Source organism: Diabrotica virgifera, chromosome 9, assembly GCF_917563875.1.
Source record: "Diabrotica virgifera virgifera chromosome 9, PGI_DIABVI_V3a".
NCBI classification, from domain to species: Eukaryota; Metazoa; Arthropoda; class Insecta; order Coleoptera; family Chrysomelidae; genus Diabrotica; species Diabrotica virgifera.
Genome location: NC_065451.1, coordinates 221,818,677 through 221,845,305, shown reverse-complemented (window position 1 = coordinate 221,845,305; position 26,629 = coordinate 221,818,677). Strand labels below are relative to the sequence as shown.

At 30.9% G+C, this 26,629-nt stretch overlaps 1 protein-coding gene across 4 annotated transcripts in view; it reads left to right on the top strand.

Annotated features, from left to right (window-relative positions):
- LOC114330180 (protein nervous wreck) overlaps nucleotides 1-26,629 on the top strand; it is a 163,716-nt gene that overhangs the window by 12,929 nt on the left and 124,158 nt on the right. For all 4 annotated transcript variants that reach the window (XM_050662900.1, XM_050662901.1, XM_050662903.1 and 1 more), the window contains exons 2-3: nucleotides 14,711-14,854; nucleotides 14,919-15,004. In XM_050662900.1, the coding sequence (XP_050518857.1) occupies nucleotides 14,711-14,854; nucleotides 14,919-15,004 (230 nt within the window). The remainder of the gene's footprint in view (nucleotides 1-14,710; nucleotides 14,855-14,918; nucleotides 15,005-26,629) is intronic.

Below are 26,629 nucleotides of genomic sequence, written 5' to 3'. Positions count from 1 at the left end.
CAGAAAAGGTGTGGAAAGAATATATTAGTGTTTTTAAATATATTTTTCTACAAACGTGTTAAAAATGCAATTTTTAGGAATCCATAGGAGCGTTAAAAATGCTACTTTAAGGCACTAGTGCTTTAAAATTTTTAAGGCACTGCAGTTAAAAGTGAATTGTCAAATTGTGAAACGTCAAAATATTTATATTTCATTTATTAACATTAATATTAATAATACAACTTGCGCAATTTGAAAAAGGTGGTTTAAAAGGTTTTTTATTATAATTTTGTGTCTTTGGATTTGTCTTCCTTGGGCGTAAAATAATAAAAGATCTATTTTTATATTTCACTTGTCACCGTGATGTATAATTATGTATATCTGAAAGGTGAGTAGCATGCGGCTTGATGGCCTTGTTGGTAGAGCATTGGACCAGAGATCAAAAAATCGCGAGATTGCGGGTGCAAATACCGGACGATTCATATTTTTTTCTTTTTTTTTTTAATATTTGGTATTGTTAAGTTTTGGTTCATTTTTGGTAATTATTGTTAATTTTTTGTATTGTAACTGTTAAGGTAGGTATATTTATTTCGTTGAAATTATATTATAATAGAAGTATAACTTCTTACGTGCGTACAAAGTACACACACATTATTTTTTAGGTGTTTAAAAAGAGATTTATTTTTGTTTTTTAAAAAAACTTCTAACCTTAAAAGTAAGTGAGTTATGTTCAAAATATTGTTGGTACCTTTTATTTTTTGCTAAAAAGAATCGCGAAAAGCACCCCCCAATTAGCATATAAAATAAAATTAACAGTTACCGCTTCACAAGTTACTTTACTTATTTATTTTTTATATGATCTGTAAGTCAGCGGTTCAAAGTGCTTATTCTTGAAAGGGCTGTAATTAAAATGGCTTGGACGAGTCACTAATCCCGAGTGTATGCAAAATTTGAACAGCCATACCATAAGCGATTTTTGTCTAACAGGAAGACAAAAAGTTAAAAATATTCAGAAAAGCAAAACGTACATTTTATTACTTCTTGAGGTTTTTGGTATTACTAATATTTTTAAGTAATTTTGAAAGAGTTTAATTTAATTTTTCAAAATTAAAAATTTTAAAAATTTTATTTTAAAACCATTTTTTTTTTCAAAAATAAGCACGTTGAATCGATGAAACTTACAGACCATATAGACACAATAAAAATAAAGCAACATGTGAAGCGGAAACGATTAATTGTATTTAAGTTGTTAATTAGAGGGTGACTTTCCCGATTTTTTATGCCAAATCAAAACGGACCAACTGTATTTTGAGCGTAACTTGCTCACATTTAATGCCAGAATATTTTTTTATAAAAAGGATATAAAGGTTTTTAAACTCTTTAAAAAAGTTGTAATGAGTTTTTTCCAAAAATTGCTTAATTTTTGATTATTTCATGTTGAAATATATTTATTTGAAGTTTGGCGAATATGAACCAATTTTTCTTTAGCTATAACTCTGCTTCTACTAGGTCTAGAGACTTCATGTATACACCATTTTTATCACTTTTTTACAAGCTATACTTTTGCTAACAACGGTTTTTTCCATAAAATACTTACTTTTTGAATTATTTGCGAAAAATTATCTAAAAACGTGTTTGTTTTGTTGAAAACTGAACATATTCACTCGCAAATAACTCGAAAAGTATTAACTTGGTGAAAAAACTGTATAGAATAAAAGTTGCTTAGAATTAGGAATTTTATCGAATTTCGGACTTATTTTGAACGTATGTTTTTCACCCCCGAGAAGGGATGAAACTCACCCTCAGGGCAAAAGCACACATCGGCACAATATCACTTTTTTTCTTTGACATGTTGACTATGCGTAGTATGCCAAATTTTATGTCAATCCAAACGGTTCTTTAAAATTTACACAAAAACAGTCAAATAATATACTAATTTTGCATATTAGAAAAGCTGGTATTTTACACTAGGTGGAGCTGGGAGCCGACAAATGCACGAGTTCAGAAACTAAAAAAGGCAACTTAAAACTACTATCATTTTCTATATCTGGGGATCTACTGAATATATTTTGATCGTTCTTTTTTTAATTTGTATGTAATTTTTCTGAACAACAATTTTTGAAAAAATAATATTTTCTCAAAAATCAATGATTTTAATCATACTATCGTTATAAATCATAGAAAAAGTTAAGGTATACTTTAATAAATAAATTATCTTCAATAAATAATTATCTAATAAAAATCATTTATTTATTAAAGTGTACTTCAACTTTTTCTATGACCATTAATGATACTATGATTAAAAAAATAGATTTTTGTAAAAAAAATATTTTTTCAAGAATTGTTTCAACAAATTAGACTGTTTATTAATTAATAAATTTATAAAAAATTGCATATTTGTAATGTACGGTAGAAATTACATACAAATTAAAAAAAGAAAGATCAAAATCCATTGAGTTGATCCGAAGATACAGAAAATTATATTCGTTTGAAATTGCTTTTTCGGTATTTTGACTCTGTGGATTTGTAGGTTCCCCCTAGTAATCGTTTGAACTACATTTTTGAAAAATCGTCGATGGTGCTGTGAAGGTACAATGTTTGTGCAAAAATTTTAAGAAAAAATACAAATCCTATTCTTTAAAATGGCATTAATGAGATTCCTTAGTTATTATAAACGAATTAGCTGTGAATAAAAAAAAACATTTGGCTAACTTTGTCCCAAATGAACTCGGGCTAAATTTTTTTATTTGAAAATTCGTGTTAAAATACTATCTTTTCGAATATATAAAAAGATTGTATCTAATGTTTCTACGGATAACATTTTTAAAGTTATTCTAAATGTTTATAAACTACAAAATTTCAAAAATTTGGCATTAGGATTTTTGACTATACTAATTACTTTTTTTATCTTTTTTTAATACATTTTGATACTATCAGTCTTCTACTTCTAAAACTCAGACGTAATGAATCAGAGGGTAAGTTTAGCAGATGAACAACAGGGTTTTCGTACTGGAAGATCGTGTACAGATGCAATATTCGTCATAAAGCAAATTACTGAGAAATCACTAGAGTATAATAGACCAGCATTTCTATGTCTGATTCACTTAAAGAAAGCATTTAACAGAGTAAGACTCAAAGATGTAATCCATCTTCTGTATAATAGAGAAATCCCTCTAGGTATCATAAAAACTATTGAGAACATCTACCAAAACAACAAAATGGAAGTCAGAATAGATGGACAACTTACAGAACCTATAGATATAGGCAGCGGAATAAGACAGGGAGACTCATTGAGTCCTATGCTTTTCAATTTAATCATGGATGAAATCATCAAAAACGTCAACAAAGGAAGAGGATATAGAATGGGAAACAAAGAAGTAAAAATACTCTGCTACGCAGACGACGCAATATTGATAGCCCAAGATGAAGATGGTCTGCAAAGATTAGTCCACAGATTTAACATAAGAGCAAAAGAATTCAATATGACAATTTCATCTCAGAAAACCAAAACAATAGTAATCAGTAAAGAACCAATCAGATGCAAAATAGAAATTGATGGTATCAGTATTGAACAAGTAATGGAAGTAAAATACCTTGGAATTACATTGTCAAGTTACGGAGATCTAGACAAAGAAGTGAGAAATCAAGTACAAAAAGCAAATAGATTGGCAGGATGCCTTAATAACACTCTATGGCGAAACCGACATATTAACACTGAGATGAAGTCAAGAATTTATAAAGCCAGTGTAAGACCAATAATGACATATGCATCAGAAACAAGACCCGATACAGCCACAACACAAAGACTACTGGAAACGGCAGAGATGAGAGTACTGAGAAGAATTTCAGGAAATACACTGAGAGATCGAAAGAGGAACGAAGATATTAGAAGACAATGTAACGTACAGTGTATAAACGAATGGACACTAAATAGAAAAAAAGAATGCAACAATCACATAACCAGAATGGGGGAGACACGTGTGGTCAAAATAGCACGAGATAAATCACCAATCGGCAGAAGAAGTATCGGCCGACCGCGCAAAAGATGAAGTGACAACCTTCCATAGAGGTATCAATCCGCCAATGAACATAAGCAGAATTGCTTATAAAGAGGAAGAAGAAGAAGAAGAAAAGGCATCAGAGGATAACAATTCGAATTTTAGTTCCCGCCTCCTTTTATTTATACAAAATTTAATTGTTGTAGGTACTATTCTATGGATGTTAATATTCTTATTTTTTTCGCTAATAGCCATATAGGCTCTTGATTATATTCAAAATAAGATAGCTAAAAGGAACTACAACGTTAACGGGGTTTTATTATATCATATGATCAATGGACATCTATATATGAAAAAACCGCGGAGTGCTACCATTTAAAGGGGTGCGTTTTTGAGAAATGGGTGAATTAGTACCTGGGCACAGGCTACATTAGGGTGAGTTCTATGCACTTTTGGTACGAACATACCTACATAAAAATTGTTCCTGGTTAAATTTGCTATCTAAATATCATTTTTTAAAGTCAATGATACTTTTTTTTACAAAAATATATTCAAAAGAAAAAGCACAATGAAACCCAAAAGAAAGAAATTTTGTTTTTTGTCCCATAACTTTTGTCCACGAGGATATAGGTATAGACATTGCTTTACAGAAAAAAAACCTACATATTTCTTCTTTAAAATGTTGTTTAGTAGAGGTAATTAGGATTTATAGTTTTCGAAAAATGATTTTTCAAACTTCGCCACTCACAGCCATTTTGGGCAATTTTCCTTGTTATTTCGCAAATATTGTTCTGTAACTTTTTTCTACGTAACTTTAGGTATATGCAATGGTACATGTAATAAGAATAGAAATCAATTACCTTTAAAATGGTCTACTGTATAACGTTGCACGACTTTTTTTAAAGAGATTAAGGGTTTTCAAGGTTTTATATTTTAACGATTTTTTATAATATAATATAAAAATAAAATAATATTATTATATAATATATTATATAATATTATTATATTATTTTAGTATATATAATATAATATTATATTATATATTGTATAATACCTAATATAAAACAAATATTATTTTTTACATTTTTTACGATTATTTTTGAAATTTCTCATTATAATTTTTTTTCTTCTACATTTAGGTATATACATAGGTATGTATTATATTATATAATAAAAAAAGACCTATTTTTTTACTTTAAAATGGTGTATTACAAAAAATTCTAGGATTATTTTTGAATAAGATATTATTTTTCAAAATGTAATAATATAAGTACTTGCAACGATTTTTGATTTTAGGATTATTTTTTAAATTTCTCATTATAACTTTTTTTTTGTTGTACATGAATATACTATATATTGCTCAATAAAGAGGGCTTACTTTCTGTTCTTTAAAATGGTGTATCATCTATATTTAAATAATGGAAACCGAGTGATTCTGTGATATTTTTTTACCTGTATTATTTAAAATTATTTCTTTTACAAAAATTACGTAAACATTAGTCTTAGAAAACATCACTTTAGTTAACATTATTTAAACGTTGACATTTAAAAATTTTCAAAATCAAAGTCCATCTCTTCGTTAGCATTAGCTTCAATATCTTCCTCTGACACCTCAGTTATCTTAGAGTTCCCACAATTAGTACCCATGTACATGCACCCTTTGCAGAATATTGAACAACTAATTCCTATCTTCCTACAACCGCAGTTTTTTGTACATCCTTTGGTACATTTACATGCTATTTTTTCAAGCAAAGCTTGTGGTGCAGGAGCTTTGACAGTAAATATTGGAATTAATCCATATTTTGAAGTTTGCCCGGCCGGGTCAAGTGGATCCAAAGTATTACCTATAAAAAATAAGATTCAATCATAACACACAATCACATAAAAAAGTTATAATGAGAAATTTAAAAAATAATCCTAAAATCAAAAATCGTTGCAAGTACTTATTACATTTTATAGAAGCATATCTTATTCAAAAATAATGCTAGAATTTTTTATAATACACCATTTTAAAGTAAACAGAATAAGATTTCTTTTTGATTATATAATATACACCTAAATATAGAAAAAAAAGTTATAATGGGAAATTTAAGAAATAATGGTAAAAAATATAAAAACTCGTTGAAAGTATAAAATCTTGAAAAAGATAACCTCGTTAAAAGAAGTCGTACAACATTATACAGTAGAACATTTTAAAGGTAATTGATTTCTATTCCTCTTACATATACCATTGCATATGCCTAAAGTTGCGTAGAAAAAATTTACCGAACAATATTTGCGAAATAACAAGGAAAATTGCCCAAAATTGCTGTGAGTGACGAACTTATTTCGAACATATTTCGAAAACTATAAATCCTAATGTCCTCTACCAAACATCATTTTAAAGAGAAAATATGTCAGTTTTTTTTCTGTGAAGCAATGTCTATACCTATATCAACGTGGACAAAAGTTATGGGACCAAAAACAAAATTTCTTTCTTTTGGGTTTCTTTGTGCTTTTTCTTTTGAATATATTTTTGTAAAAAAAGTATCTTTGACTTTAAAAAGTTATATTTAGATAGGAAATTTAACCAGGAACAATTTTTATGCAGACCTGTTTGTACCATAAGTGCATAGAACTCACCCAAATGTAACCTGTGCCCAGGGACTAATTCACCCATTTCTCAAAAACGCACCCCTTTAAATGGTAGCACTCCTCGGTTTTTTCATATATAGAGATTCATTGACCATATGAAATAATAAAACCCCGTTAACGTTGTAGTTCCTTTCTATAATACATAATCAATAGCCTAATATAGGCTGATGCGAGTTTGTAATTAAAAAAGAAAAAGAAACCCGAAATCATGTATGGGTCGAATAAAACGCTCAATAGAAGTCCACAGAAAACATAAAACAAAAAAAAACAATTAATTATACAATTAACTTTGTTGAATCCGTGTCAGATTGTTGGTGATGCTCTATCTCTGTCTCTGGTAATTTCGTTACTTTGTTTTGAACCTCGTTCGTTATTATTAGGGGCTTACAATTTCAAAAGTCGCTTCATTTTAATCTTGCTGAATTATTAATCAGCAATAAGTGAAAGTTTCACAAAGTTCGCAACTTGGAACATATTTTTGATGAGGTGCGTTTTATAATTCCATAAATATGTGCGACAGCCATTATTTTCTGATTATTTCAATCAGAAGTTAATGTTTTTCTTTTAAAATTAATTTTTTTAATCAAATGTTAGTTTACAAGTTTTCCAATACATTTTTGGCAAATTTTGGATTACGATTTTATAAATATGTATGGCATGCATTATTTTTGGATTCAGTGCAGTGACTGAAGGTTTTCACCTCCGATTTCGTTGAACCTCCATTGATTTTCATGAAAATTGGTGAGTAATTACAGTATACCTCAAGAAACAAACGTGCCAACTTGCGCTTTTACCCTGGGGGTGGATGCCACCCCTTCTCGGGGGTGAAAATTATTTTATTAAAAATAATACCATAAGTCGATAGATGGACAAATTATAAGCAAAATTTGTTATAACAGTTAATCAAATAAATCAACACTTTTTGAATTATTAAATACCAAAGATTTTATTTTTTCGTAAAAAAATGCATGTTTTAAATCGGTTTTTCACGTATAAATCAAAATCTATAAGCTTTTACAAAAAAGTTATTATTACTGAAATTGAAGATAATAAAAATTAAATACACTCCTCACATAAAGAACTAAACTAATGTTAGTTCAAAGTGAGTTATTGGCAAATGAATGTGTTTTTTTTTTCGACAAGTACTCAAATCTAAGTATTTAAGCCTAAAAAAAGGGAAAACGCTAAATAACGGGAAAACGCTGCAAGTACTTCGGAATACCTATCCAATGAGCTTCAGAACAAGGTAATAGCGTCAAAATTAAGCAAGTTATAATGAAAATAAAAGAACCGTTTCGAATTTTTTAGGAAAAAGTGAAAAATAAAACACACTTCATTTCCACAAAAATTAAAATTTATAGCAATCCTTACAAGAACCTCTTTATATTAGCATAAGTAATGTTTTTGATAATTTTGACTGGTTTATAATGTCTATTTTTGTAAAAAAGGTATAATTTAAAAAAATTATAATTTTTAAAATTATTGTAATTCTCATATTCTTTTGATAATAACTCCAAAAATACTCAATATATGTAAAAAATTATATACAACCAAATTTTAGTTTTTTCTGTGCCAAATATTTTACCTGTTTTACTATTTTTATAGGGTAAAAAATACCCGTCTAGAAACGTTTAAATCTTAAATTTTGCTGTGGGAACCATGCAACTGGGGTCATTTAACCTTTTATTTTTAAAAAAAGTAAGGTGTTTAAAAGATTAGTTTCAATGTGCTTAAATATCAGTTGGAATTAGCTTTCAAACAGTTTTTAGATAAACCTGATATCGTAAACACGAACGGAGTTATTAAAAAAAAACAATAACATTTTTTGGAAAAATTTTTAAAAGATAAATTTTGAAAAAATTTTGTAGCATAAATTTTGAAAAAATTTTGTAGCATAAATTTTAACGCTATCAACATTTTCGGGGGCTCATTTAATAGATATTTTTAAGTACTTTGACAAATGTTTAATAAGTTTATGTTATAAAATGTATCAATTTCCCATTATTTCAGCTTGAATACTTAAGGCTGTATGACACTATGCATTTTCTTGTATCATTTCTAATATCGTTTCTGATATCGTTTCTTGTATACATTTTCTTGTATCATTTCTTGTACGTACATTTGTGCCCTGTCTGTATGACTATGCAAGTTCTTGTATCGAAAACTGTATGAAATTCGGCACGTGATTGGTCGAAATTTTGTTTGTCACCCTGTCACGTTACATTGGTATGGTAGTACTGCGTCTACAGCTGATTTTAAGGATTTTATAAAATTTATAAACTTTTAAAAACAAATATTTTAATGTTATAATAACTAGAATTTTTACGTTGACTGTTGATTATTTGTGTTTTTTATTTTGTTTTGATATTTGTGCTAAAATATTTGCATTATAATTATCTTCAGGTTGATCCAAATTGGAACTATTGTATTTTCCTCTATTAAAAAATTATGCAATATGAAACCCAAAGTTATTCTAAATATATGGTTATTAGTAGAACAGTAGTCCATACCAAACGGTATATTAAGTATCAATAAAATATTTATAAATAATACCTACAAAACACAAATAAATTCATCAAGACATAAATCATATGATCTCATTTTCAGCCGCCATTATGACATTTAGAAGTTTTACCAGCAGGTTTTACGTTTTTGCTCTTTGCGCAGAAATTGGCGCAGTTATTGTACAAAAATCTGTGCCTGACACAAATTCTTGTATCGTTTCTGATATCGTTTCTTGTATCTGTGTATGACACTATACATTTTTTTGACATATCAGAAACGATATTAGAAATGATACAAGAAAATGCATAATGTCATACAGCCTTTAGAGTTTTTTAATCGCCGAAAAAAATAAACATTCAATTACCTATAACTCACTTTTAGTTGACATTAAAAGGTTTTCCTAGTAAGGGGTTTATTTAATTTTTTACTAGCTTCAATTTTGATATTTGGGAACTTTTTTTAAAAACTTACACTTTTTGAGTTATTGATGAAAAATTGGTTAAAAACATGCATTTTTCTCAAGAAAAATTAAAATCTTTGATCTTTAATAACTCAAAAAGTTTTGATTTATTTTAATAACTTTATATAACACATTTCGCTTGAAATTTGTCCCCCTATCGAATTATGGGGTTACTTTTAATATAATAATTTTCACTCCCGAGAAGGGGTGGCATCCACCCCCAAGATAAAAGCGCAAGTTGGCACCATGTCACCTTTGTTCCTTGAGACATCCTCTAACCACTCACCAATTTTCATGCAAATCGATGGAGTTTCAACGAAATCGGAGGTAGTAGCTCATATCCACCTTCGGAAACTCCACTAGTCGAGGAAATGAAGGTGAAAAAATGGCAAAACCTCGCAAATTTTTCGTCCAACATCGATTTGTACAAAAATTTGGGATTAGGCTTATTACACATTCTAGTTCATTTTCTATATTGAGCTGTTGTACGCTTTTGTTTTTTTAAGGGTGAAAAGTACCCCTAATTGTAAAAAATTATAAAATAACATTTTAAACTTTAATATTGTCAACATTTGGTTCTTATTAGTTACATAATTATTGTTTTATGCTTTAAGATATACTATCATAATATTTGAACCCTTAAAACCACCATTGTTGGAGCTATATATAAAAAATTTACTTATCCTAAAAGAATAATTTCGGCTTGCATCATTTACATAAAAATTTGGGATTAGGATCATCTCACCCTATAGTTCATATTCTATATCACGCTTAAGGGCGTGGATTATTTTTAGGGGTGTAAACTACCCCTTATTGTCAAAAAATATATAAAAACATTGTAAACTTTCATATGGGTAAAATGTGATTGTGATTGGTTAAATAATGATTGTTTTATATTTTAGGATATATGTAATATCATAATATTTCAACCCTTAAAAACCACCCTTAATAACATTACAGTTTTTATAAGTAGATATTTTAATAGATCTATACATAAAAAAAGTAGAATTAAAGAATTATACGAATTTACAAATATGTACAAATACAAAAACAAATAGTTTTTTAGTCATCTTCCAGTATACGAACCGGTTCTGTGGTATTATACATATGTACATTGAAAATTATCCATAAGGACTATTCGAATTATTCGAAAAAAAATTCGTTTATTAAACATAGCTCCTTCATTTTAGGCGATAAAACGTTTTTTCAAAAATGACTTTGTAGGATTTTTAAAGAGTTATAAGACTGTGTAAACTAAATTCCGTAAGATTCCTTAATATTTAATTAGGGTGGGTTTAAAGGGCTCGAATAAGGGGGTGTTTGTTCGTAAATAGAGGTTTTAAACAGCTATATCTCGCTAATTGTTCACTGTAATGAAAATCTATGCACAAAGGAATTTTAGTTATTAAAAAGCTACAATTTATCAGTCGATCATATTTTTCGTATCTCCAGTATTTTCGGAGATATTTTGAAGTAAAAGGTGAAAAATGAGAAATTCGAAAAAAATAATTTTTCTTTAAACCCCATTTTTTCCAAAATTAGGCGTTTTAAATAGGTCGAACTTCTTGGGTGTATTGATAATATAAATATAAAAGGAATTACAGAAAGGTCAAGACCAATTTTTAATTAGGAGGGTAGTTAGGGGTTGTTTTCACTGATTTTTTCATAGAGAAAAGCAGGTACCGACCTTTTTTTGATCATAAGTCGCTTAATTTTCAGGCTAGAAACTTTTTATTATTATTTTTTGAAAGGCTTGACTGTATACTTGAAAAAATATTATTCAAGTTTTCCTCGAAAAATGCAAGGTTTTTCCGTTATTTTACTTTAAATATTTCAAATTATGCATTTAAGGAAAGAGCTAACTTTTAACATGCCATATCTCGGTTTGTATTGGTTTTAAAGATATTACAGAAAAAGAATTTGGTTTGTATTACTAAAAGATATCATTTTGATATCTGCAGTTTTTTTGATTAAATGCATATTTCTCGAGGTATTCTCAAAAAACCCTCTAAAAAAGTCGATTTTTTCATCAAAAAACTGTTACTTTCAAGCGCGAATAACTCGAAAAATATTAGTTTTACGAAGAAAATGTAAAAAACAATTTTTTCTTAGAATTAATTTTTACATCGATTTACATGGTTAAAATGTAATAAAAAATTTCCGCCCCCCCCCCCCCCCAGAGATGGGGTGGCAACCACCCCCAATGTTTTAGCGTATGATAGCGGCATGATATAAAAAATGATCCTTGGACTATTCCCTACCTTCTGTGAAAATATCAAGCAAATCCATGCTGGACGAAAAAATTGCGAGCCAAAATGCTTCATTTCCTCGACTATAATCAGGAATTAGTACATTTCGTCCAAATTTTATTTATTTAGCGTATGGCTTAAGTATATCACAGAATATATTTAGATTTATGCATTATACAATGCATCACAAACAGATGTCCAATTTTTTTATATATTCGATTGACCCTTCGGTTGCCATTACAAAGTCTATAGGGTCGCCTGTGTATGCTCTGCGTGGGCAGTCCTGAACAATGTGACTGATCGTCTGCCTTGCAGCGCCGCAGTCACAAGAAGGCGAGGGGAGTTTACCCCATCTGTGGAGGGAGTCGGCGCATCTTCCACAGTTTGTTCGAATTCGATTAAGGGCTGCCCAAATCTTACGGGGACGTTCAAATTCGCCAGGTTTCCCTATGATGTCCGGTAGACTATGGTAATGCGGATCTGTCCTACTTTCCCAATCTTCTCTCCATCGGGTATTTAAGTCAAAGTTGGATTGCTGCAGCGCTTGAGCAGATTGTAGAGGGGGTAACCTGGATAGGAGACGGTTTCCAAGAATATCGGGGATGTCGTTGTGGACTAGAAGCTGGCGACTGTCCATTATTTTGTTATATTCTTTAACCAATGCATGTTCGCGGCGTAGGTTGGGTGGTGCTATATTACTAAGGGTAGGTAGCCACATTGTAGGGGTGGGCTTAATTGTGCCTGTTATCATACGCATAGTACGGTTTAGTTGGGTGTCGACCAGGTGGGTATGCCTGCTGTTTAGCCACACTGGAGCACAGTATTCTGCCACCGGATATATCAGGCCAAGAGCAGAGGATCTTAATGTTGATGCTGTGGACCCCCATGTAGTGCCGCAGAGTTTCTGTATTATATTGTTGCGTGTTTTCAATTTTGCTGCTGTTTTCGTCAGGTGTTCTCTGAATGTGAGCGTTCTGTCTAGAGTAACCCCAAGGTATTTCGGGTATTTATTGTGTTTTAACAGCTTGTTATTAAAATACACTCGCAATTCTCTGTTTGCCAACTTGTTGTTTAGATGAAAAGCTGATACTTCAATTTTTGTAGTACTTGGCTGTAGTCTCCATTTCTTAAGGTATTCGCTGAGGATGGATAAGTCATTCGTGAGAGTGATTTCTGTAGTTTCTAAAGATTGGTGGCTTGTTGCAAGGGTCCAGTCGTCAGCATATCCAAACTTCCGAGATTCGGTTTCAGGCATGTCAGCAATATAGAGGCTGAAAAGTAAAGGGGCAAGGACAGAACCCTGTGGAAGACCATTGTTAAGTTTCATCTGTCTACTCGTCTCCTTTCCCATTATAACCTGGAAGGCTCTGTTGGTCAGCATGTTGTCAATGAGGTTAATTATCTTTCTGCAGGGGATAATGCGGGCCAGTTTACATATTAATCCCTGTCTCCAAACAGTATCATATGCTGCTGTTAGATCTATAAATACTGTTGCTGTCTTTTGTTTCTTTTGAAAACTAGTCCAAAAGTACGTCGTTTTTAGGAAAAACATCGGTTTTTCATCATTCCCTTCAATTTTCCTACTTAAATTTTCAATTTGCATCACCTCTCACCTGAACACTTTCATTTCTTCTTCCTCTTCCTCAGCCTTTTCCTCTTCGGCGGTCGCTGTTCCATACTCTTTTTCGCCACTCATTTCTGTCGTATCTTCTTCACCTAAATCTTTCTCTCCTCTGTTTAACAAGTTTCAAAAGTACTCATATCAAACATATTTGCTTTATTTCAACATCGGTTGTTAACACTCTTCCATCTGCACTCTTAATCTGAAATACATGAGTCGAGTCCTTTAATGACTTATCGTTCGTTTAGAAGTGCTATATAACCTTTCCTAGCCTATGGTGTTTCCATGTCTTCATGCAGCTATGCAGACGATATTTCTTTAGCAGTGGCTACAGCGCGCTTTGCTTCCCTATTTGTTACCTTGCATATATCCTTCTTTTCCTCTCTTTTAGACTTGTTTTACCTTCTTTTTAGCCTTTTTCTTCTCTCTAACCACCTTCTGTTGACCTCCATCGTTTCCCCAGCAAGTTTCTTTGTCCCTAGGAAGACCCTTTATCCGATGTTTTTCCCAGCACTTCCTCTATCACTCGTACCACAACTTTCTGTTAGCTTCTTACCAGTCATTGACCGTCTGTGTGTCGTCAAGCTCTTCCGCCACTCTACTCTTAAACACTCTTGTCAAATCCTTATCGTTTAACTTCCACCATTTTACTTTCTGATGTTCTCCTTGCTTTGCTTTCCCCCTCATCTTTATCTCCGGTCGGTGTTGACTAGTTATACACTCACCCTTTATCATTTTACAGTCAGTTGGTAACACTTTCAATTCTCCACTGTTTCGTTAATCGGATTTCAAGATATCTGTTTTTCCATTGTTTCTACGGGTATTTCATGTCTTTATCAAAACTATATCTAAAAATCTTCGATTATTGTACATTTAATCTAGAATGTAGGTGCTGACTTGTTTGACCAACATAAACTCCTTGACAGTCTTTACATAGAATTTCATAGACTATACCTTAGTCTACCTTACCATATTGTACCATAGTAAGACTACCTTACCATAGTGTTTACCTTATCCTTATCATGTAAAATAAATATTTATTCCTTCTTTATATACAGTGTGTTTATTTCATAGCGATTTCGAAATAAAAATGTCATAACTCGTTGTGTACTCTGTATAGTAGTATCAAATCCCATATTGTAATATATAGGTAATATACAGGGTGTCCTATTTAAAACATTGTATGTTTGCTTTACCGTGTATATGTTTGTTAATAAATACTGAACTTGTATTGTCTAAATAAGTACTGTATTTTTTGTTGCAGGGCAATTATGCGAAATTTTTGAAAAACCTTCACTCCGAACAAATCAACAAACTAATTTTAAAAAACCAACATGAGTGCGACCTCTTAGAAGACATTAGGACATTTATAATCAAAAGATCTGCAATAGAAAAATCATACTCAGAAGTAAGTTTTTGTTGACAGCAAACACAGTCGAGTTATTTTATCTATGTTCGTATCTTTTTTTTAGGCTTTACTTAAAATATCATCAGCGTATCTCAATAAGAAAATCCCGAATATTCCCGACATTAAAGTAGATGGAGGAGAGGAAAAATGGTAAGTAATAAGTTTCCTATTTTTAGAAGAAATCTTTTCTTTTTTGAAGAGATTGATTTTAAATAGTACTTACCAATAAAATACATAATTCTGCAAAGAAGATAAAATCCTAGAAATGACAATTATTCTAGTCAATCTGAGCACCTTCTGATAATCAAATCTATTTCCCAGTCTGTAGGTACCTCCTTATTCCTCTTTCCAAGCTATGTATACCTACTAGTATCTCCAGTAATTTTTGTTTTCCTTTGTCATCTATACTTTTAATCATTTCGGCCGTAATTTTATCATGCTCACGTGCCTTTCCATTTTTTAGTTTTCTTATCTTTTCCTTTTGCAAATGTGTAGTGTTTTTTTTCTGCCTGTAAAATTTTTTTGGAGATATTCTGGTTATCTTTTCATTATTGTCCCATCTTCTGTCAGTAGGTCACTTTTCTCGGTATTTATCCAAATTATTTCTTTGTTTTTATTATCTCTTAGACCTGTTATAACTTTATTGAATAGTTTTTGGTTGCTCCAGCGTTTTCTTTAAGTTTGTTTACAAAATCTTTCCAGGATCGTTGTTTTGCTTCGAATATTACATTTTTATTGTTTTCTTCTGCTCTTTTATATTGTTTATACTTGTAGTTTTCATGCTTCACTTTGAAACAGCAAAGTTTAGTGTTCGAAACCGATCGTCTGAAGTACAATATATTGATTGTAAGTCTTCTATTTATTTCTTTAAACTTGTTAATATAGTTTGGCTAATTGTGGCATTATACAGGGTGTCCCGAAAAGATTGGTCATAAATTAAACCACACATTATGGGGTCAAAAATAGTTCGATTGAACCTAACTTACCTTAGTACAAATGTGCTCAGAAAACAAGTTACAGCCCTTTGAAGTTACAAAATGAAAATCTATTGTTTTCAATATATCGAAAACTATTAGAGATTTTTTATTGAAAATGGACATGTTTCATTCATATGGCAGTAACATCTTAAAACAAAATTATAGTGAAGTTTGTCCACCCCATAAAAATTTTATGGGGGTTGTGTTCCCTTAAACCCCCCCAAACTTTTGTGTACGTTCCTATTAATTCATTATTGTGGTACCATTAGTTAAACACCAGTGGCGGTTATCCCTTTAGGTCAATTGGCCAATGACCTCCCTGTAATAATTGTACAATCAAACGATTATAATGTAATTATTTCCTTAAAAAAAGAAAATTTTCTGTATTAAAAATGTTCCGAATACAATAGTATCGTTCAAAGTTAAATTTTGCTTTTATTGTATTGACTTTTCAGTCATTTTGTTGTTGTAAAATATAGCGACAAAGATGCCGCCAAAAGATTACCGATAAATAAACATGAAATACGAGCTGTTTGACGATACCGAAAAGCCAAATTTATCTTTGACTGAAACTACACCGCAATATTACTCTTAAACAGCTAAATACGAACATTCACGATGGTCAAGAAATTTATTTGACCTCACTGTGAGAATACAGCGCTGCGATTCCGAACGTTCACGAAAATACGCACTTATGCAAGTTGGTACTAAATCGTGGTCATTGACCGTAGACCGTAGGTATCGTTTTCGTGACTATCTACGCAGGGAGTAAGATTAGTTCGGAATTTACAAAGTTACGTTAAGTGCGTTCGTGAGATTAATATTATTTTATTATAGATTTTTATAAAATGTCGGTAGTGGTTAGTATAAATGAACTCCAACGCCAAATGAAATTAAATTTTAATGAACGTTTGAAGTTTAAAGATTGCGGAATTCCAAAACCGTGTCTTGAAATCAAACAGACTACAATGGACAAAAATAAACCTGTTCATCGGTATTTTCGCCAAAATATGTATGAATTGTCAGACTGGCTTTGTGGATGTCAGGTATCGAATGCATTTTATTGGTTTCCGTGTTTACTATTTTCTAACGATCCAGTGTGGTGCAAAACGGGGGTTACTGATTTAAAACACTTGAAAGATAAAATAAAAAAACATTTTTTGTCTGGTAATCACACGAAAAGTGCCATGTCTTTTGCAATTCTGGGCCGTGCCGACATCCGAATGCAATTAGATAGTGCGTATAGACAATCAATTAAAATTTTTAATGACAATGTAACAAAAAACCGATTCATTTTAAATAAAATTATTGACTCTATAAAGTTCTGCGGAGCGTTTGAACTCGCGTTAAGAGGCCATGATGAAACGGAATTATCTGAAAATCCCGGTGTATTTCGCGGTTTAGTAAATTTCGTATCAGAACTGGATTCGATTTTTAAAGAACATCTAGACAAAAGTTCAGTTTTTAAAGGTATATCGAAGTCAATACAAAATGATTTACTAGAGTCAATGTTGGCTGTCGTACATCATAAAATAAAATCTGAAATTCAACAATCCGATTTTCTTGCCGTTCAAGCAGATGAGACTACAGATAGTTCAAATAAAACACAGATGGTCATTATTTTTCGCTACGTATTAAATGGTAATGTGCACGAAAGGTTCTGGAAATTTATTAATCCGATAGGAACTAAAGCAGAAAATCTGGCCAACGTTATTATGGATGAATTGGACAGTTTAGAAATAAATAAAACTCCAGAAAAAATAGTCGCTCAAAGTTTCGATGGAGCTTCCGTTATGAGTGGAAAATTTGGTGGTGTTCAAAACAAAATAAGACAAAAATATCACTCAGCTACTTTCATACACTGCTATGCCCACCAGTTAAACTTAATTTTACAAAAAGCGGTTGGACAGAACAAGAGTGTAAAGGTATTCTTTGCCAGTTTACACAGCTTTTCGTCATTTTTTGGAAAATCTCCTAAGAGGACAGCGGTTTTGGACGAAGTTGTGAAGGTAAGACTACCTAAAGCAGCGCCAACCAGATGGTACTTTAATGCACGATGCGTAGAAACTGTATTTTTATATCAAAAAGATATTCTAGCTTGCTTGGAGAAAATTATAGAAAATGAAGACGATAATAATACTTTAAGTCAAGCCATTGGATTGAAAAATTACTTAAAAGATACTGATTTCTTATATTGGTTAGATTTTTTCCATATGATTATGCCGCATTGTGACATATTGTTTAATCAACTTCAGAAACGTAATATCGATGTCTTAAATATTAAAAACTATATTGTCAAGTTTAAAGAGTGTATTGAAAAAATCAGAGCCAAAGTATTAAGCAATTCTTCACAGCCCTCATCGTTATGCACGACAGTTTCTAATAAACGGCCAAGACATGAGGACTCAAAACGTCAAACTTCACTGGAAGTGTGTGATATCGTTTTATCAGAAATTCAACATCGATTCAGTTTTAGTGAACATCTTGTGATTGCTCAACTTTTTTATGCTGAAAGGTTTATAGACTACAGGAAAAAATTTCCCGAAGATACACTAAAGTTAGTCAAAGTCAACTATCCACTTATAAACTATTTCAAACTGAAAACCGAACTTGAAGTGATGTATGATCGTGAAGATTTTAATAAAAACAGCGGGATTATTTCAATTCTACAGTTATTCATAAATAACAATTTATGTGATACCTTTTCTGAATGTGTAAAATTATTGAACGTTTTATGTACATACTTTGCCGATGACTACAGTGGAAAGTGAACGTTGCTTTTCTACGTTAAAACGCATCAAGACGTTTTTAAGAAATACTATGGGAGAGGACAGGTTGTGTGCTTTAGCTATGTTAACTATGGAGAAATCTTTAATTCGAACGATCACAAATTTCAACGAGCAAGTGATCGATCATTTCGCAAAATCTAAGGACAGAAGAATCGATTTACTTTTTAAATCCGCATAAAAATGTAAGTTTTTATTTATTTTAGGTTTTGAGTTTAAGTAGTTTGTTGATATTCTGGCTGTTATAATTACATATATCATACTATTTATCTGATTTATTTGACAATTAGTAATGAATAATGAAGACTTGTTCCTTTTACTTATTTCATATTTACTTGTCAAATAAAGATCCGCTTAAATTTAAACAACATATTGCAAAATAAGTTATAAGAAACCAATACAGATGATGGAATAAGAAATTATTTAAAATGGAATTTGTAGGTCTTGTTTTTCCAAAAAAATCTTGAACTACCGGATATGACCTCCCCCTTCAGTTACAGACCAGCCGCCACTGTTAAACACAACGTTTTTAAAACTTTTTTGCCTCTTAGTATTTTTTCGATAAGCCAGTTTTTATCGAGATGCGGCTTCTTTTTTAATATATTTACATAAAAAATTTATGGGGGTTTTGTTCCTTTAAACCTCCTAAATGTTTGTGTACGTTCCAATTAAACTATTATTGTGGAACCATTAGTTAAACACAGTGTTTTTAAAACTTTTTTGCCTCTTAGTCTTTTTTTGACCAGTCACCTTTTGTCGAGATGTGGCTTCTTTTTCAAAATATACCTAAAAATGTAAATTATAAATAAATTTTCAGATTATTAACAGCTCTCTATTATCGTACTTAAATGTGGTGGATTCGATAAATATTCAAAATATGTCGATAAACACTGGCTTATCGAAAAAGTACTAAGAGGCAAAAAAATTTTAAAAACATTATATTTAACTAATGGTGCTACAATAATAATTTAATTGGAACGTACACAAAAGTTTGGGAGGGGGGGTTTAGAGGAACAAAACCCCCATAAAATTTTTATGGGGTGCACAAATTTCACTTTAATTTTTTTTTAAGATTTGCTGCCATAAGAATGCCACATGTCCATTTTCAATTAAAGATCTCTAAGACTTTTCAATATATGAAAAAAAATCCATTTTCATTTTGTAACTTCAAAGGGGTGTAACTTTTTTGTGTGCACTATTGTATATAAGTAAGTGAGGTTCAATCAACCTATTTTTGACCCCAGAAGCTGTGGTATAATTTATAACCAATCTTTTCGGGACACCCTGTATAAGGAATTAGAATATATGTAGCATCATTTATGTTAGAATTGGAAACTATGAAATAATATGGTATCAATAATTAGAATTTGATTATTTATTTTGTCCCCCTTTTGTTGGTTTTTCGTTTTCACCTTTACTTATATCAGGTAAGGTCTTGTAATCTTATTGCCGACTACTTAAGAGGAAACAGTAGCGATCAACAGGTAGCCAAAACGCGTTCCAAGATTGCGGCTGTAATTTTGAATATTTTTTCGAGATATTTGGCACACGTATTCGTAATATAATAAAGAATGGCGGTACAGAGCCCAATTTGAAAAATATATTAATATGTGGAAATTACTCTGTAATTAAATACAATATTAAAAAAACGAGCCTGTACCGCCATGAAGAAGATCAAAAAAATACACTTTCTTCAAATAAACTTTTTTATCCCATGCCTAGATTTTGTGTCATTTTGGAACTACTAAAATTTTTTATTTCATTAGTAGTTCCAAAATGACACAAAATCTAGGCATCGGATAAAAAACTTTATTTGAAGAAAGTGTATTTTTTTGTTCTTCTTAACGGCGGTACAGGCTCGTTTTTTTAATATTGCATTTAATTACAGAATAATTTCCACATATTAATATATTTTTCAAATTGGGCTCTGTACCGCCATTCTTTATTATATTACGAATACGTGTGCCAAATATCTCGAAAAAATATTCAGAATTACAGCTGCAATCTTGGAACGCGTTTTCGCTACCTGTTGATCGCTACTGTTTCACCTTAATGTGTTTTAATATTTTTTGACGAATTTTACACTGACACTCGTAGTTAACATTACCGGCTTTGCCATTTTCGTTTTCGTGTTACTTTAAAGGAACCCCTAGAGACCCATTAGTAGGAAGTTATACGCGATTACGTCCAAGTGAAACGTAACTGACTCGAATTAGTTTTTTGGCGAGTGGCAAAAGTTTTCGTCTTGATAGAACTTGGCTGGATTATTATATAACAACCATAAAGTTGGATTAACGTCTTAAATGCCAACGTTTAAGAAATCCAAATTGTTCAAATCGGAATATTTATGTGTACATTTATAATATTCCGTAGCTAGATAGTGTGATGCCTAAATATTGTGATATACGTGGCAGAAACACCACTTGATACAGGGAGGACAAAAAGATCGCTATAAATAGCAGAGATGAAAACCATTCGAAAAATGTATGGTAAGACACTATGGGGCAGAGCTAGAAGTGAAGATATATGACGTTAATATCTGGGGAAATAACAGAAGAATGGAAGACAACCGTTGGACGAAGCGAATACTCAAATGGCAACCAAGGGCAAGCAAAAGAAGTAGAGGCAGACCTCAAACAAAATGGATTGATGACATCAAGCAAATTGCCGGCCACGAATGGAAGTAAAAAAAAGCAAACAGAAATTGATGGATACACCTAAGGGAGGCTTACATCACATCCGACAATGGATGGAATAGCTGTTGATGATGATGATGATGAAATAACAGAAGAGTAGAATAGAACGACAACATAAGCTGATTGACAACAAATAGAGTAGTAAGGACGGCGAGAGACGGTTCCCCAATAAGAAGATCAGTGGGAAGACCACGAAAACGATGTAATGACAACTTACTGAAGATGAAGCAGATTTGTAATATTTTGTATTACTTACTAAAATTATATATGTATGCATATATAATTATTAATATAATGATTCTTATCACCCATAAAAATATTACAGGACGCCTTTTTCTTCCACCTATAGTACTTACCTACTCTGGGCTAATTAGCAAAATACAAGGAAAAGTTATTTATCAGCAATATTATCGCTGGAATCGAATCTTATGATTGTATGTATTAATAATTAGTCCTGTCGCCAGGGGGGGTACAACGGCCTCCTGTATTCAGATGGACTTACCCAAGTTTTTTTTATGTATTTTGACCTGTAGAACACGAATTTTTTGGGTAACAGTTGATCCGGATGTCGATAAGATTGTTATAAACCAAGAAGTTGAGGAATCACATAACAGCGATTTCTCGCAAAACAAAACATTTTTTTGTATTTTTTGGGCCATTCTAACCAAAAAATGTTCCTACAAATTTTTTCGTAAGATGCATAGTTTTCGAGAGAAACGCGGTTGAACTTTCAAAAAATCGAAAAAATGGAATTTTTGAACCCGAAAAACTTTTGAATAAAAAAGAAAATAGCAATTCTGCTTACCGCATTTGAAAGTTCAAGTCAAATTATATCGGTTTTAATTATTTGTATTGCTAAAAATGTATTATTTTATTGTTAAAACAAAGCTATAAACACCTAGTGCTTGAGTGATGTTTCAATGATTTCTCATTTAAAATCGAACGAGTACGTAGAGGAGGTAAAAGTGCAAGCGGGGCTATTTCTAAGTAGCATGCATTAAAAAGCATGTATTAGGCACGGGAAACACTATGTGTTTATAGCTTGTTTTAACAATCAAAAAATAAATTTTTAGCAATGCAAATATTCAAAACAGATATAATTTGACTTAAACTTTTAAAGGCGGTAAGCAAAATTGCTATTTTATTTTTTATTCAAACGTTATTCGGGTTCAAAAATTGCAATTTTTCGATTTTTTTAAAGTTCAACCGCGTTTATCTCGAAAACTATGCATCCTACGAAAAAACTTGTAGGAACATTTTTTGGTTAGAATGACCCAAAGAATACAAAAAAATGTTTTGTTTTGCGAGAAATCGCTGTTATGTAATTCCTCAACTTCTTTGTTTATAACAATCTTATCGACATCCGGACCAACTGTTACCCAAAAAATTCGTGTTCTACGGGTCAAAATACATAAAAAAAACTTGGGTAAGTCCATCTGAATTAAGAAGGCCGTTGTACCCCCCCTGGCGACAGGACTAAATATAGGTATGCAAAGTCCGCAGATAGTGTGCTACTTTTTTTTTATAAACAAAATGGCGCCCGAAAATCGTGTTTTTTTCAATTTTTGCTCTATAACTCCAAAGATTTTAACTTTACACCAAAAATACTCAAATAAAAATTCACCGTAATTAAATTCTGCATAGAGACATGTTTTTCCCGATTTATTTTGACGAAAATTTTTCCCGGCAAATGCGGGATTTTCCAACAAAATCTTTAATTTTCAACTAAAATTTTAGATAAGTAATTGTTTATCAATAATTAAATAACTTGGTAATATAAAAGCTCTTTTCGTTTAGATTATAATTCCAGAAGCAGATCGAAATTAAACGAACAGTTTAGCAACAATTGAATTGTCAATTAAAAATTTACGGTTACTATAATAACCACAATAATTATGATACATAAGAATAACTATGATTTTTGAATAAAAAGACACTGTACCTATAGAATGTACTTTACAGAATTGAAATTGGAATATTCAAGCGACCTCAGGAACATTTTAAAATTATAAACAATTGTTTGGCTTATAAACAAATAGAATATCTCGGGAAATATTAAATTAAATTAAATCATGAAAACGGTATTCGAAAAAAAGCGGCAGGACGCTTCTTTTAAAACAAAAAACGTTTAATTGTTATTAGTGGTGCCAGCGGTCAAAGTTGACCGGCATTTACGGCAAAGATATAAACAAAAAGATCATAATTTTCAAACTTTCACCTTTTTATTTTTATCCTCTTTCTCCACACCAATTTTCATATCTTTAAAATACTCAAAACATATATTATTATAATAAAAACTATCGATATTACGAGTGAAAATTGTCAAAAATTGCAAAATTCCAATCAAAAATTAGGTTGGAGAAAATGTAATCTTAAAGTTCAAAATCGGTATACGTTAAAAAATGCATTTTCTCGGCTTCCCATGGAGCAATTTTCTTCATTCTTTTTTTGTTCCCAAGTAACTCGAGTAGAGCCATCTAACTAACGTATTAGTAAATGTCAAATTTGCTTTTGTTTTGTTGACTTTTGTAACCAATAAGTTTTCAATTAAAAATCTTTTATTAATATTTTTAATATTTTTCAAGATTATTAATGTTTATATTAGGTTGAAAACTTTGCCTTTCAGTGGCCAGATGACGCTAGTCACCTACTCCATTAACGTCAGTTGCAATGCGGGGATAAGCTTTCGTGGTTTTGTCACTTCGAGCAGAGAGCAGCAAGCCTACGATGATGTCTCCAAAAAGAGTCGAAAATCGTCAATTTAGAGTGCTGGTTTGCGCTCTCTGTTCTAAGTGAAAAATATGACAGTTTTGCCTTCGCATTTCAACTGAATAAAAATGGTATACATTTTTATTTTACATTAGTATTACTCCTGTAGAGTAACTAGGTCCATTTTTCCGTTGGAACTTTACCAAGCTGTAGACGGGGTTGTGAATTGCAACTTTTTAGAATTCCCTCTTGTCTTCACTGCAGCATCCATTTGGCTTGCAATTTTTAGAAGCCATGGAGGTGTTACCAGGGAAATGGACCAATAAGTTTTTAATTAAAAATCTTTTAGTAATATTTTTAATATTTTTCAATATTATTAATGTTTATATTAGGTTGAAAACTTTGCCTTAAAATTTTTACTTAGGTCGTCATAATAGGTGACTTAAGCTTAAGCAAAAATATTTGTTCTTAAGTAAATATTTTTCGATGGTGGAACGAAACTCAAAGGGACTTATAGTCTAGTAAAATAAAATTACACTACATGTAAATCAAAATGTAAATTCGTACAGGTTGAAACAAATTTTATATCAAAGTTTAGGTGGGTACAAAAGATATTTTCAAAAAAGTATCCAAATCATACAAGGGGATCATTGTTTAAATAATTAAAAAGGGGTCATTTATGCAAAAAAATTACTTTTTTAACTGCTGAGGTCATTCAATTATTAATGAAGGTCTATAGGCTTGTTTTCTGTAAAGTTAAAGGGTAAATCTTTCACATAAGAATTACTAAATTAAATTTGACCCCCTATTTATTTAAATAATTATACATAAAACTTTAAAAACAAATTTGCAAAAAATTATTTTTAGCTTTTTAAATAAGCGCTATAAAATATCTTATTTTACAGGATAAGTTGCGCTATATTATCAGTATTATTGAAAAAAAATTGGTCCAAAAATATTTAATATTTTTTGAGATATTGAATTTGTTTATTAAATGTTACTCTATTTTTAATTGAAAAAACGCGGTTGTTACCAAAGAAATAATTACCTGTCTTAAATCTTATTATTGTTATTTATATGTATATTTTCGACAAATGTATTGATAAATTCAAATTTCAATTAAACTTCCCCCTAAAATGGCATTTGAAAATAATTCAAATTTGTTTATAAATTATTTTTTTAATAACGTCGCGGGGATTAAATATTTTGAAATGCCGTTTCGATAATTGGGTTCCTGGGAATTTTTCACTAATTAACAAATTTTTTTGTCTTTTTTTCCTCTTCTTTTTTTTTCTTGGCATTATATTACTACGGGCCCTTTTTGGATTAAGTTTCATTAAGAATGTCGAATCTCTAAGTTGTAGATTCTAGACCTAAAAATATTAAGATTGGTCTAAAATCACTTAAATAAAATGTGGCTACTTACTGAGCTACAGGGTGTTTTATTTACAAATTTAAAAATTATTTTTACCAAGTACTTTCAAACTATTTGACATATCCTTATCATACTTGGCAGAAAGTGTGGGTACTATACAGTCTACTAAATTGTGATAAATAAAAGTTTCTAGCTACCACCAGAGGCGTACGACAGGGGCCAGTTAATGGTTGACCCTTCCCAAATTCTACGCCACTGAGGGAATTACTATTTTAGCGAAATTGTTCGATTCTCCAATACTTTCTATGTAAATAATGTACTCTTTACTGGTAACGATTAAGTCATTAGTTTTCGAGATAGTGGTCGTTAAAAATAAAACGGCATAGTTATTTTCATTCATTCATTCATTCATTTTAAATTTCCAATATCTCTCAAACTGATGACTTTATCGATACCAATAAAGTTATTTACATACAAAGTATTGGAGAATCGAAAAATTTCGCTACAATAGTAATTCACTCAGTGGCGTAGAATTTGGGAAGGGTCAATCATTCTCTATCCCCTGTCGTACGCCTCTGGCACTAGCTAGAAACGTTTATTAATCACAATTTAATAGGGTGTATAATAGCCACACTTTCTGCCAAGTATGATAAGGATACGTCAAATAGTTTTAAAGTATTTGGTAACAATACTTTTTAAATTTTTAAATAAAACACCCTGTAACTCAGTAAGTAGCCACATTTTATTTAAGAGATTTTAGTTAAATCTTAATATTTTTAGGTCTAGAATCTACAACTCAGAGATTCGACATTCTTAATAAAATTTAACCCTAAAAGGGCCCGTAGTAATATAACTCAAAGAAAAAAAAAAGAAAAAGAAAAATGACCAAAAAATTTTGTTAATTAGTAAAAAATTCCCAGGAACCCAATTATGGAAACGGCATTTCAAAATACTTAATCCCCGTGACCTTATTATAAAAACAAATTATAAACAAATTTGAATAATTTTCAAATGCCATTTTAGTGGGGAGTTGAACTGAAATTTGAATTTATCAATACATTTATCGAAAATATACATAAAAATAAAAATAATGAGATCTTAAGCAGGTGAATATTTCTTTGGCAACAACCGCGTTTTTGCAATTGAAAATATAGTAACATTTAATAAACAAATTCAATATCTCAAAAAATATTAAATATTTTTCGACCAATTTTTTTTTCCTTAATACTGGT